Source organism: Mandrillus leucophaeus, unplaced genomic scaffold (assembly GCF_000951045.1).
Source record: "Mandrillus leucophaeus isolate KB7577 unplaced genomic scaffold, Mleu.le_1.0 Scaffold195, whole genome shotgun sequence".
In the NCBI taxonomy this organism is placed as follows: Eukaryota; Metazoa; Chordata; class Mammalia; order Primates; family Cercopithecidae; genus Mandrillus; species Mandrillus leucophaeus.
Genome location: NW_012101976.1, coordinates 2037478 through 2048923, shown reverse-complemented (window position 1 = coordinate 2048923; position 11446 = coordinate 2037478). Strand labels below are relative to the sequence as shown.

At 55.1% G+C, this 11446-nt stretch overlaps 1 protein-coding gene across 1 annotated transcript in view; it reads left to right on the top strand.

Annotated features, from left to right (window-relative positions):
• The window catches only part of LOC105538589 (chromosome unknown open reading frame, human C16orf96), a 53441-nt gene extending 44130 nt beyond the window's left edge, over positions 1–9311 (top strand). The window contains 7 exon segments of the mRNA XM_011978470.1: positions 628–746; positions 1266–1328; positions 2177–2269; positions 3269–3428; positions 3611–3710; positions 8280–8360; positions 9094–9311. Of these exon segments, the coding sequence (XP_011833860.1) occupies positions 628–746; positions 1266–1328; positions 2177–2269; positions 3269–3428; positions 3611–3710; positions 8280–8360; positions 9094–9311 (834 nt within the window).
• The last annotated feature ends 2135 nt before the right edge of the window (positions 9312–11446 follow it).

The following is an 11446-nucleotide window of genomic DNA, read 5'->3' as shown; positions in this document are numbered from 1 at the left end:
AAAAAAAAGCCAGGCATGGTGGCACGTGCCTGTAGTCCTAGCTACTTGGGAGGCTGAGGCAGAAGAATTGCTTGAACCCGGAGGCAGAGGTTGCAGTGAGCAGAGATCGCACCACTGCACTCCAGCCTGGGCGATAGAGAGGGATTCCATCTCAAAAATAAATAAATAACATTAAAAATAAATAAATACGATTGATTATGATGGTCTCACAACTCTGTAAATATACTAAATGCCATAAACCTGCCCACTTTACATACAGACCCTCAATAAACATGTGTTGAGTGTGTGAATGTCAGGTGCAGCGGAACCATTGTGAGAAAGGTTTCTCAGACCTCCCTGCCTGCAGTTGAGCTTGGTTTGATTTGGCCTTTGGAGACAGTAGCTGATGGTGTTTTTTGCTTTGGCTGCCAGGAAGCTCACCTTGCAGCTCCTCTCTACCAATAGCATCTAGTAGGGGTTGAGCCTCATTGAAGCTGTGTCATTTTCCCTTTCCTGGACTCCCTCACTAGTTTAGTTGAATTTTGTTACACCCTGTAACTCCCCAGGTTGCTGCAACCCCTCTTCTGGAAGGAGACTGGGTGTGAACTCATGACTATTCTTTCTTTTCTTCACCTTGGCTGTTGGCAGCTAGTCCACAGTGATCTGGATCCATTGAAGAAAGAAATGGAAGAGGTCTGGAAAATAGTCCGGAAGCTGCTGATTGAGGGCTTAAGATTGGATCCTGACAGTGCTGCCGGCTTTAGAAGGTGAGTGCCCGCCCAAGCCCCTCCTGGTAGGAATCCTGCTGCCCAGGCTGTGGGGGACACACCCTGGAAGCTGTGGGAGGAAAGATTCCAGACCTGTGGATGGGGGACAGGGGCTTGGCTGTGGCTGACAGCACCGAGGAGGAGGGAAGCTTTGTCCTGAGCTGGCAGAGGTGATCCAGCCCTATTCCCGCCAATGGGGAAACCAAGGCTCAGAGAGGGAAGGGGACCTGGGCAGATCCAGGACCCCGACCCCCACCCAGACAGTGCCCCAGGCAGAGGGACCCAATATTTTTGAGGCTCCTGTCCTCAGACCACCCCTCACACAGCTTTAAAGGCCATCCCTTGTGTTTGGGGCGGCAGAGAAACCACAAGGGTGGTTGGAGACTGCAGGACCTGTGGGGCTGAGCTGGGCCGGGCACTCGTGGGAGGGGTTCAGCCCTGGGGCCCGGGCTGGCTGCAGCCTCCTGCACATGGCCTGGGCCCAGCAGGGGCAGCGGCTGAGGACCGTGTGCCTTTCAGGAAACTGTTCGAGCACGTGAAGTGCATCTCTTGTGACCGGCCCGTGGAGATGATGACTGGCCCGTGAGTACCGCCGCCCAGGGTGCCCTGGCCCTAAGGGCTTGTGGGGCCCGTGGATGTTTTCTCCATGCCCCTCCATGTGCACTGTTCCACGCGCGCTGTGTGTCTACACATCCATATACAGCGTTCTCCAGCCATCGAGTCCATACACGTCCACGTGCACCATTCTGTATGCACCAGGTGTCTACACATCCACATACACTGTTCTGCACCATCAAGTCCATACACTCTTCTGTATGTGCCATGTGTATCCACATTCATATACAGGGTTCCCCAGCCTTCAAGATACACATGTCCACATATGCTGTTCTACAGCCATCAAAAATATACAAATATGTGGCCTTGTGTGATGGTGCCTGCCTATAGTCCCAGCTACTCAGGAGGCTGAGATGGGAGGATGGCTTGAACCCGGGAGTGTGAGGTTGTAGTGAGCTAGGATTGTGCCACTGCTCTCCAGCCTGGGTGACAGTGAGACCTCATATCAGAAAAAAAAAAAAAGGCCATGTTGCCAAGGCTACTCTCAAACTCCTGACCTTGAGTGATCTGCCCACCTCAGCCTCCCAAAGTGCTGGCATTATAGGTGTATGCCACCGCACCTAGCCTGGCTTTTGCTTTTGGAAATAGAACAATTGTTTTTTGTGTCTTACTGTGATGATCAGAGCTCCTGAGATGCCTCTCGGGGGGGCCTCTTCTACTTCTATGCTGTGGACGCTTCTGGCATTTGAGGGTGGCGACCTGAGCCTGCACCTCCTTCCTCCTACTGGGAAGGCTTCCTGGAAGGGTGGGAGCTGAGCCCTCTGCTGGCCTGGCACGCCTCCCACAACCCCTGCTGCACCCTTGTCCTCCAACAGACATCTGATCACCATCCGCAAAGCCCACCTGCTGTCCCGGCTGCGGCCAGCCAGCGCCAACAGCTACGAGTACTTGCAGCGGCAACACATGAGGTGAGCAGGGTGGGCGCCCCGCATGGAGGCCGCTCTGGGGCCTGGGAACCCTGTTCCTGCAGAGACACATCCTCCAGGCCCAGGGACCTAAGATTGTCCTGGACATGGCCAGCCCTTCGCAAGACAGGCACTCTGAGAGGTGGCTGGGGCAGCAGACAGGCCCACGAGATGATGGCGGACGGAGGAACTGACATATTTACTGCGCATCTATTGTGGGCCAAAAACTGTTAGAGGGTTTCTTATTTAAATCTCACAACCTCCTGTGAGCTAGGGTTCCTATGCCCATGTCCCCTGTCTCTTGGCGGAGGAAATCGGTGATGATGGGGGACCCTTAGCCGCTGCTGTGCCTGGCAGGCACTATGCGAAGAACGCCTTATTGAGTCCTCACAGCTGCCCTCTAAGATGTATCCTGGTGCCATCCCATGTCACAGTTGAAGAAACTGAGGCTCAGAGAACTGCAATGACCTGCCCAAGGTCACTGCTAGCAAGTGGGAGGGCTGATGTCCAAACCCTCAGGTTTCCACTGCACCCAGCTGGCTCCCTAGGTCCCAGCCCCACCCCTCAACCTCCTGACATCCCACGGCTCTATGGACCTCCCCAGCCTGCAACCCTGCTATGGGGACATCTGGCCAGCTGGGGGAAGAACTGGTGAATAGTTACCACAGCCATGGGAATGGGAGGGACATGGGGGCCTGCGCTGACTCTGTCACCCTCCCTCCCTGGCTCCTTGAGATCAAGAGATTAGAAGGACACGCTCTTCGGGCCAGGGGTCCAAAGGGAAATGGCTGGGTCTGGGGAAATGCAGGTCTCAATTTGATTCCTCTGCCCCACTGTGTGCATCTGTATCCATCCAGGCCCCATGCCTGCCTGGCTGTGCCAGCTAAACAGAAACTGAAAGAAATGCTGGTCTTCCCTCGATGCTGGCCAGGCCCTTGGGCCCATCCTGGGCTCTGGGGTGCAGGGTCTCCAGGTCGCTGCTGACCCACTGCCCTGCCACAGGGAACAGCAGCGGCTGCAGTGCCAGGACCTCAGTATCCAGGAGGATTATCAGCAGGACTGGGGTGACGGCCCCCAAAACGCCGCCAGCCTCAAGTGCAAGTCCTGCAACCTGTCGACGCTCTATCCCTATGGGGATCCCCACATGATCGACTATGACAGCGTGAGTCTGGCCGGGGCCTCCTTCCCGAAGGGTGGACGTCAGCGCACCCCAGCCCCAAGTGTGGGACCAGGCCCCGAGCAGTGGGCGACCCCAGCAGAAGTCTTCTGGGCTTCTGTGTGCACCAAAGTTCAGGGGAGGCTGGGTCAGGGGCTCCCTAACCCAGGACCTGGGCCATCCAACAGGCTGAGGTGGACATCCTGGGCGTGGATGGGATCCTGTACAAAGGCCGCATGAACAGCCAGAGGGGGGCTCAGCCCTCGGCCATTGCAAAGGAGCTGGCAGGTGAGGGGCATCGGGCTCCTAGGGCACCCTTGCCTGGGGTCCTGGTTCTGCTGGGCAGGGTGAGAGGGTGCAGGTGGGGCCCAGAGCCAGCACTATCCCTGACCAGGGAGTCCTCACACAATCAGTCACAAAAATTAGGTCACAGCAGGCCCCCAGGAGACTCGGTCTTTGCAATGGGGGAGGGAGACTGCAAGAGCGAGGATCTGCTGCTGCTGAGATCAACAGCTGAGCAGAGGGAGGGCCATGGCCACAGGACCATGGCCTGTGACGAAGAACCATGGGCTAGGAAGGGTGCTAGGTGGGTGCCAAGGGATGCCAGTCCACGGAGGGGGGACTGGACAGCTGCCCTGAGGCCCTTGAAGAGGGACTCAGACTTAGCTGGATGAAGGAGTCAGGTTAGACCCTGAAGCCCTTGAAGAGGGACTCAGACTCAGCTGGATGAAGGAGTCAGGTTAGACCCTGAAGCCCTTGAAGAGGGACTCAGACTTAGCTGGATGAAGGAGTCAGGTTAGAGGAGAGTGGTCGTGTGGCAGGAACGGTGTGTGCAAAGGCCCTGTGGTGGGTGGAAGCCAGGCACAGGCAGGAGCTCAGGACGCCAAGTCTCCCTGGAGGGCAGAGACTGGGGTGGGGCAGTGGGGTGACAAGGAGGAGACTTGGGCCAGACCCCAGAGGCTGTGTGTTAATATCACAGGCAAGGGTTGGGTCAGTGGGAGACCCAGACATGTGCACATCTGGAATCAGTCGATGTGGTTGCTGCAGTGCTGAGGCCCGGCTCTGGCCGGCTCCTGCTGGGACCCCAAGACTCTGGAGTCCATCACTGGGTTCGAGTCCATCACTGGGTTCTCTACACAACCCTCGAAGGCTCTTCCCCCTTGGGGATGAGGAGTTCTAAATTTTGCCCCTGGGTGGGAGCCACACACCGCCCCATAAGGAGTGGTCCTGGAGCCACAAGACGGCCGGGGCCTGAACTCCACCCGCAGAAATTCTGAGGTTTTTTGTTGTTTGTTTGTTCGTTCGTTCGTTTTGAGGCAGAGTCTCGCTCTGTTGCCCAGGCTGGAGTGCAGTGGTGCGATCTCGGTTGACTGCAACCTCCACCTCCTGGGTTCAAGCGATTCTCCTGCCTCAGCCTCCTGAGTAGCTGGGACTACAGGTGTGCGCCACCATGCCCAACTAAATTTTTGCATTTTTAGTAGAGATGGCGTTTCACCATGTTTGGCCTCAAGTGATCCACCTGCCTCAGCCTCCCAGAGTGCAAGGATTACAGGCATGAGCCTCTGTGCCTGGCCCTCCAGCAGAAATTCTTTCTTGCCACCGCTGTGCCTTCATTGACTCAAAGACTAAACACCAGACATGGAAGAAAGGAAAGGGGGACTGTTTCATCAGCGTGCTGGGCAAAGAAGGAGACACCCTGCATTCGTCTTCTGGGGCTGCCAAGACAAATTACCACAAGTAGGGTGGCTTAAAACAGCTGAAGTTCCTTCATTCCTGACCCATGCGGCATGCCAGCCCATTGACCGGGCGCGGTGGCTCACGCCTGTAATCCCAGCACTTTGGAGGCCGAGGCAGGTGGATCATGAGGTCAGGAGATCGAGACCATCCTGGCTAACACGGTGAAACCCCATCTCTACTAAAAATACTAAAAAAATTAGCTGGGTGTGGTGGCAGGCACCTGTAGTCCCAGCTACTGGGGAGGCTGAGGCAGGAGAATGGCATGAGCCCGGGAGGCAGAGGTTGTAGTAAGCCGAGATCGTGCCACTGCGCTCCAGCCTGGGCGACAGAGTGAGACTCCGTCTCAAAAAAAAAAAGACAACAACAGCTGAAGTTCCAGCCTGGGCAACAACAAATTAGCTGGGCATGGTGGTGTGTGTCTGTAGTCCCAGCTTCTCAGGAGGCTGAAGTAGGAGGATTGCTTGAGCTCAGGAATTTGAGGCTGCAGTGAGCCATGATCTCATCACTGTACTCCAGCCTGGGCGACACAGCCAGACCCTGTCAAAAAAAAAAAAGAATAGAATAAAGCCAAATAACAACAACAACAACAAAATACAGCCAGAGTTGATCCTCCCACTGTCCTGGAGGCTGGAAATGCTAAATCAAGGGGTCAGCAGGGCTGCACTCCCTCCCTGGCTCTTCAGCTTCTGGGGCCGCTGGCACTCCCTGGCACTCCCTGGCACTCCGCTGTCCCCATGTGGGCTTCTCTTCTGTGTGTCCTCTCCTCTGTCCCCCATAAGGGCATTTGTCTTTGGATTTGTGCCCGACCTAACCCAGGAAGATCTCATCCCAAGATCCTTAACCTAATTATACCTGCAAAGACCCTTGCTCCAAATAAGGTCACATTCACAGCTTCTAGGAGATGTCTCTTTTTGGAGAGCACCATTCAACACACCCTGTTTCCAAGCGAGCCAGACACCATCTCAAACCCTGCATTCTCCCTGGTGGGATGTGGCTCGTCTTGGAGAGGACTGGCCGTTCCAGTCCCTGCCCCCTGCCTGGTATCTGCTGGGAGGGCTCAGGCTGGGCGTCAGGGATCACCAGGTAGGATCACAACAGTGGCTAATATTTAATATTTAATGAACCGCGACTTCATGCCAGGCCCTGCCCCACCTCCTTCACCCTCCAACAACCTGCCAAGGAGTTTCACAAATGACCAGCTGAGGGCTGGTTGCTGGAGGGCCAGGGCAGATGGAGTCCACATCTGATGCACCCAGTCCTGTCCCCACTCATCCACTGACCTCCCCAAGGACTGTCACCCTATAGGGAGGGGCTTTCCACCTTGGCTTATTCATTCCCAGGACCCACACAGCAAGCCAGGACTGGAATCATGATGGCGTCAACTGCTTTATGTTTGTTTTTTTTTGAGATGGAGTTTCACTCTTGTTGCCAAGGCTAGAGTGCAGTGGGGCGATCTCAGTTCACTGCCATCTCAACCTCTGGGGCTGAAGAAATCCTCCCACTTCAGCCTCCCAAATGGCTGGAACTACAGGCGTGCGCCACCACACTTGGATACTTTTTGTATTTTTAGTAGAGACGGGATTTTGCCATGTTGGCCAGGCTGGTCTCAAACGTCTGGCCTCAAGTGACCCACCTGTCTCGGCCTCCCAAAGTGCTGGGATTACAGGTGTGAACCACTGCGCCCGGCCTCATGTAACTTATTGACTACTATATATTATATTGAAATTGTGACAGATTTATACCATGTTAAAGCTGAAAAGTGGTAAGTGTGAAACCATCGTAAATCAGGGACGTTCTGTATTAGAAATCAGTTGGAAACCTGTCTGTGGCCAGATCTTGATCAGTTTGTTGTTGTCACTCATTTATTTCCCCAGAAGAACTTTCTAACTCAAAACAGACTCAAAGCCAGGTACAGTGGCTCACACCTGTAATCCCAGCACTTTGGGAAGCTGAAGCCGGAGGATCACTTGAGCCCAGAAGTTCGAGACCAACCTGGGCAACATGGTGAAACCCCGCCTTTACAAAAAATACAAAAATTAGCAGGGCGTGGTGAGGCACCCTGTAGTCTCAGCTACTTGGGGGACTGAGGCTGGTAGATCACTTGAGCCCAGGAGGTTCCGGCTGCAGTGAGCCATGATTGCGCCACTGCACTGCAGCCTAGGCAAAAGAATGAGACTTGGTTTCAAACAAAAAAGAAAGAAAAAAGAAAAGAAATGTCCAGAATAGAAAAATCTATAGACAGAAGGAAAATTGGTGATTTCCAGGGGCTAGGGTTTAAAGGGAGAGTGACTGCTTAACGGGGACAGGGCCCCTTTTGGGGTGATGGAAATGTTTCAGAACAAGGTCGCGGTGGTGGTGTGCAACGCTGTGCGTGTCCTATATGCCTCTGAATTGTGCATTTAAACTGGTTAATTTTACTTCATGTGGATTTTACTTCGAATAATGAAAAAAAAAAAAAAAGATGAAGAACAGGAAGATGCGGGTGGGGGCATTTTCGTGCTCTGGCCCCCAGTGGGACAGTTAAACCATAAATAGCCCTGCCCACATTTCACCTGTGTCTTACTGTGCTGGAGTCACGTTGCACTCCTCCCTGGCCTTGAGTTTCTTTCAAAGAGGCTCCTTTTCTATCTTAGCCTTGAGACACTCTTGACTCAAGAAGGCAAGGAAGGCTGGGCGCAATGGTTCACGCCTGTAATTTCACCACTTTGGGAGGTTAGGGTGGGAGGATAGCTTGAGCCCAGGAGTTCAGACTAGCCTGGGCAACATAGTGAGACCTCCTCCCTAAGAAATATTTAAAAAATTAACCGGGAGTGGTGGCGCACACCTGTAGTCCCAGCTCCTCGGGAGGCTGAGGTAGGAGGATAGCTTGAGCCCAGGAGTTCAAGGCTGTGTAAGCTCCAGCCTGGGCGACAGGGCAAGACACTGCCTCAAGAAAAAATAAAATAAAATAAAAGAGGGCAAGGAGGGAGGTACATTGTCTTATAAAGGAATGGACCAGGAGGTTTGGGAAATGGGGCTGGTCCCACAGAGGGAGAAGCCTGGCCGGTGCTGGGATCGGCCTGACACAGGCCCAGGGGTGGATGCCACCCACACCTGTCTCTTCTTTTCTTTTCTGCTAAGCTGTGAAGGCTCCGTGTCCCCCGTCACAAAGCCTGTATGACCGTGTGCACTCCAGCGCCCTGTTGGGTGCCATCTGCCCCCGTGAGTACCTGGCTCCCAGCCCCAGCCCAGCTGTGATTCTGGAAGAGTCTCCAGTCCCGCCTCGTCTCATCCCATCCCCCACACCCTGCCTGGGCTCTCCTGTCCACCTCCTCCACCTCCTGCCTGCTTTGCCTGCCCATGGCACTTCCGAGATGCTTCCGGGACCCGGTGCCATCCCCGGGGCCCAGGCCAGGCATCTGTCCCTAGCGTCTACCCAGCTGCAGGGGTGGGGACAAGGGAGCTGAGGTTAGAAGGAACTGAGCTCCTCTGGTTCAAATCACCATGTAGCAGGCATCTGAGGGTACTTTACAGTTTACAAGGCAGTTTCTCCCTTATCTCATCTGAACCTCATCCCAACTGCTGTGAGATAGGCACTGTTTGCCTATTTCCCAGAGGAGGGAGTGGAGGCTCGGTCACCTGAGCTGTGGCCCAAGGTCACAGAGCTAGTGAGCTGGAAGCTGAGCCCAGATCCGTGGACTCTAAGCTCCATGTTCTTTCCCAGGGGCTCTGCTCCACTTAAGCAAATATTTCTGGTCTCATTTATATTGGGTCACCCACCCAGGACATTTAGGGTGCCCAGGGCCCAGGCGAGGTATGGCGCCCAGCCGGCCATGCCCTGTACAGCGCTTCTAGTCCTGGGCTTCTCTTCTCCCTAGCGGGGATGGCCCTATCAGGCTAGTGTCTCCCAGAAAGGTTCTTGGCACACATCTGGGGTTTCTTCTGCTCCTCCCAGCCCTGTGCCCCAGCAACAGTGCCCACTCAGCTGCCTCAGGCCCTCATCCGACGATGCCAGCTCGGCCACCTTCCCTGCCACCTCTGCCGCTGCTGCCACCGCTGATTCCACCCCTGAGGGACCCCCAGCAGGCCCCAGGGTCCACCAGGCTCTCAAGAGCTCCACACATTGAGTCCCGAGTCAGCAGGAAGCCCCCAGAGGAGCCCGCCAACCCGTGAGCCCCACCCCGCTGCGTCCCCCACCACCAAGTCCCCTCCACGTCTGAGGCTGAGACCCATGTGCCCCCCACCCCCACCAAGTCCCCTCCACGTCTGAGGCTGAGACCCATGTGCCCCCCACCCCCACCAAGTCCCCTCCACGTCCGAGGCTGAGACCCATGTGCCCTCCCCCCTGCACCAGGTCCCCTCCACATCCCCAGCTGAGACCCAGGGCCCTGAGCCTGGCCCAGAAAGCGTGCTGGGGCCCTGGATAGAGGGGAGGGGTCTTTGTAGGGGACTCCCATGTTGACCCAGTGGCTGTTTTATCCTGTGCATATAAATACAAACAGCATAGTGCACGTTCTCATTCTACATTGTCATATAAACACAGATGTCTAGAGTGAACTTTCCAACAAGCCAATTTAATTCCTTGATCCATTTTCAATGCAACACCAAGTGGTTTTAAAAACACTTCTCCAGCTGGGCACGGTGGCTCACACCTGTAATCTTAACACTTTGGGAGACCGAGGTGAGCGGATCACCTGAGGTCAGGAGTTCGAGACCAGCCTGGCCAACATGGTGAAACCCTATCTCTACTAAAAATACAAAAATTAGCTGGGCGTGGTGGTGGGTGCCTGTAATTTCAGCCACTTCGGGGGCTGAGACAGGAGAATCGCTTGAATCCGGGAGGTGGAGGTTGCGGTGAGCCAAGATAGCGCCACTACACTCCAGCCTGGGCAACAAAGAGCGCAACTCCGTCTCAAAAAACAAAACAAAACAAAACACTTTTCCTTTTTATTTGCTGAAATGATTTCATTAGAATCACTTCCAATTACAGCTCCTGCCACTGTGCATTTCATTTGGGGGCCATTATTTCAAGACCAGTTTCCCCACGGGAACCAGACTGGGCTGTGTGCATCCTTTTTATTTCATGTTATTTCTACCAGTAACTGGTTATTAATTTTTTCAAAACAAAATCTGATTGTTTATATTTGCCTCTTGGCTGATCCACGAGGAGGCTGGTGCGGCGCCTGTGGGATATTCTGGGATGGCCGTCCCATCCAGGGCTAGGTGCCACTTGCCTGTTTCAAGTCTTTCTGGTTCCCGTGCTCACCACCAATGCGTTTGGTGGAAAAAGAGCCAACTGTGAGGCCACACCGTCTCGCTGCAGCAATTGAGGGATTGACCTTGGCACGCAGAGCAGAGGGCTCCCCCCAGGCTCCCCTCCCCACGATGCTTCTGGCCTCATTTCTTCCCCTTCTGACAGTTTGTCTGTCTCTCCATTCAACTTCCTCCCTTTCAATCCTGCTCCCTCTTCCCTTTCTCACCCCAATGCTGTCCCGTTTTGCTCTCTCCTGTACTATTGACAGTTCCATCCTATCTCAGAGACTAAAACAGTGTCCCTGTGCAGGGGTGAAGCCTGATCCCCGCCATGGTCTCTAGCGTCTACTCGATCCCTGGGGTGGCACTGGGGAGTTGAGGGGCTGGTGGGGAGCTGCCAGGAGGGAGGTGGAGGGGCTCCCCGTTCACTCCCCATTGGCTGCCTAGGAGGGAACTTGGGGCTCCAGGCTCTCCCCGGCCCCGGTGGCCATCAGATTCTGGGGACACTGCATGCCTACTCTGTTCCTACTGTCCTCATGGTCCCTGGCCCAGCTCACTGTGACCTGCAACCACCCTGGCTGTTCTTTTTTTTCTCCAAAGACTGTGTCCAAATGAGGCCAAGCCCCTCCTGACCCGGGTGACACCTGTCCAAGCTGCCTTGGGGATGCTGTCTGGTGCAGCCCTGGCCCCCACCCGACTCCTATACCACAGATGAGTATTTTAGGCCATTTTTGCCCAGAACAAAATCTTCCACTTTTCTGATCGCGGATGAGGGGACTGGCGGGGTACCTTCTGTTTAGGGAGGTGGGACTTGCTGGTCCCTCCTTTGGCCGCCACCCGAGGCTCAGCCCGTGGGCAGGAGAGAAGGCACCCAGGGTCACAGAGCAAGAGGCCCCAGCTTGCTGGGCCCCACCAGGAGGCTGAACCTGCTGGGTCCTGTGACTTCCACCCTCCCACTGCAGGGAGGCACCCTCTCTGCTGAGCTGGGAGGGGAGGGCTCCTGGGGGACACCAGGCCAGGCCACCTTGACACACGGCACCCAGGGCATCCCCCGG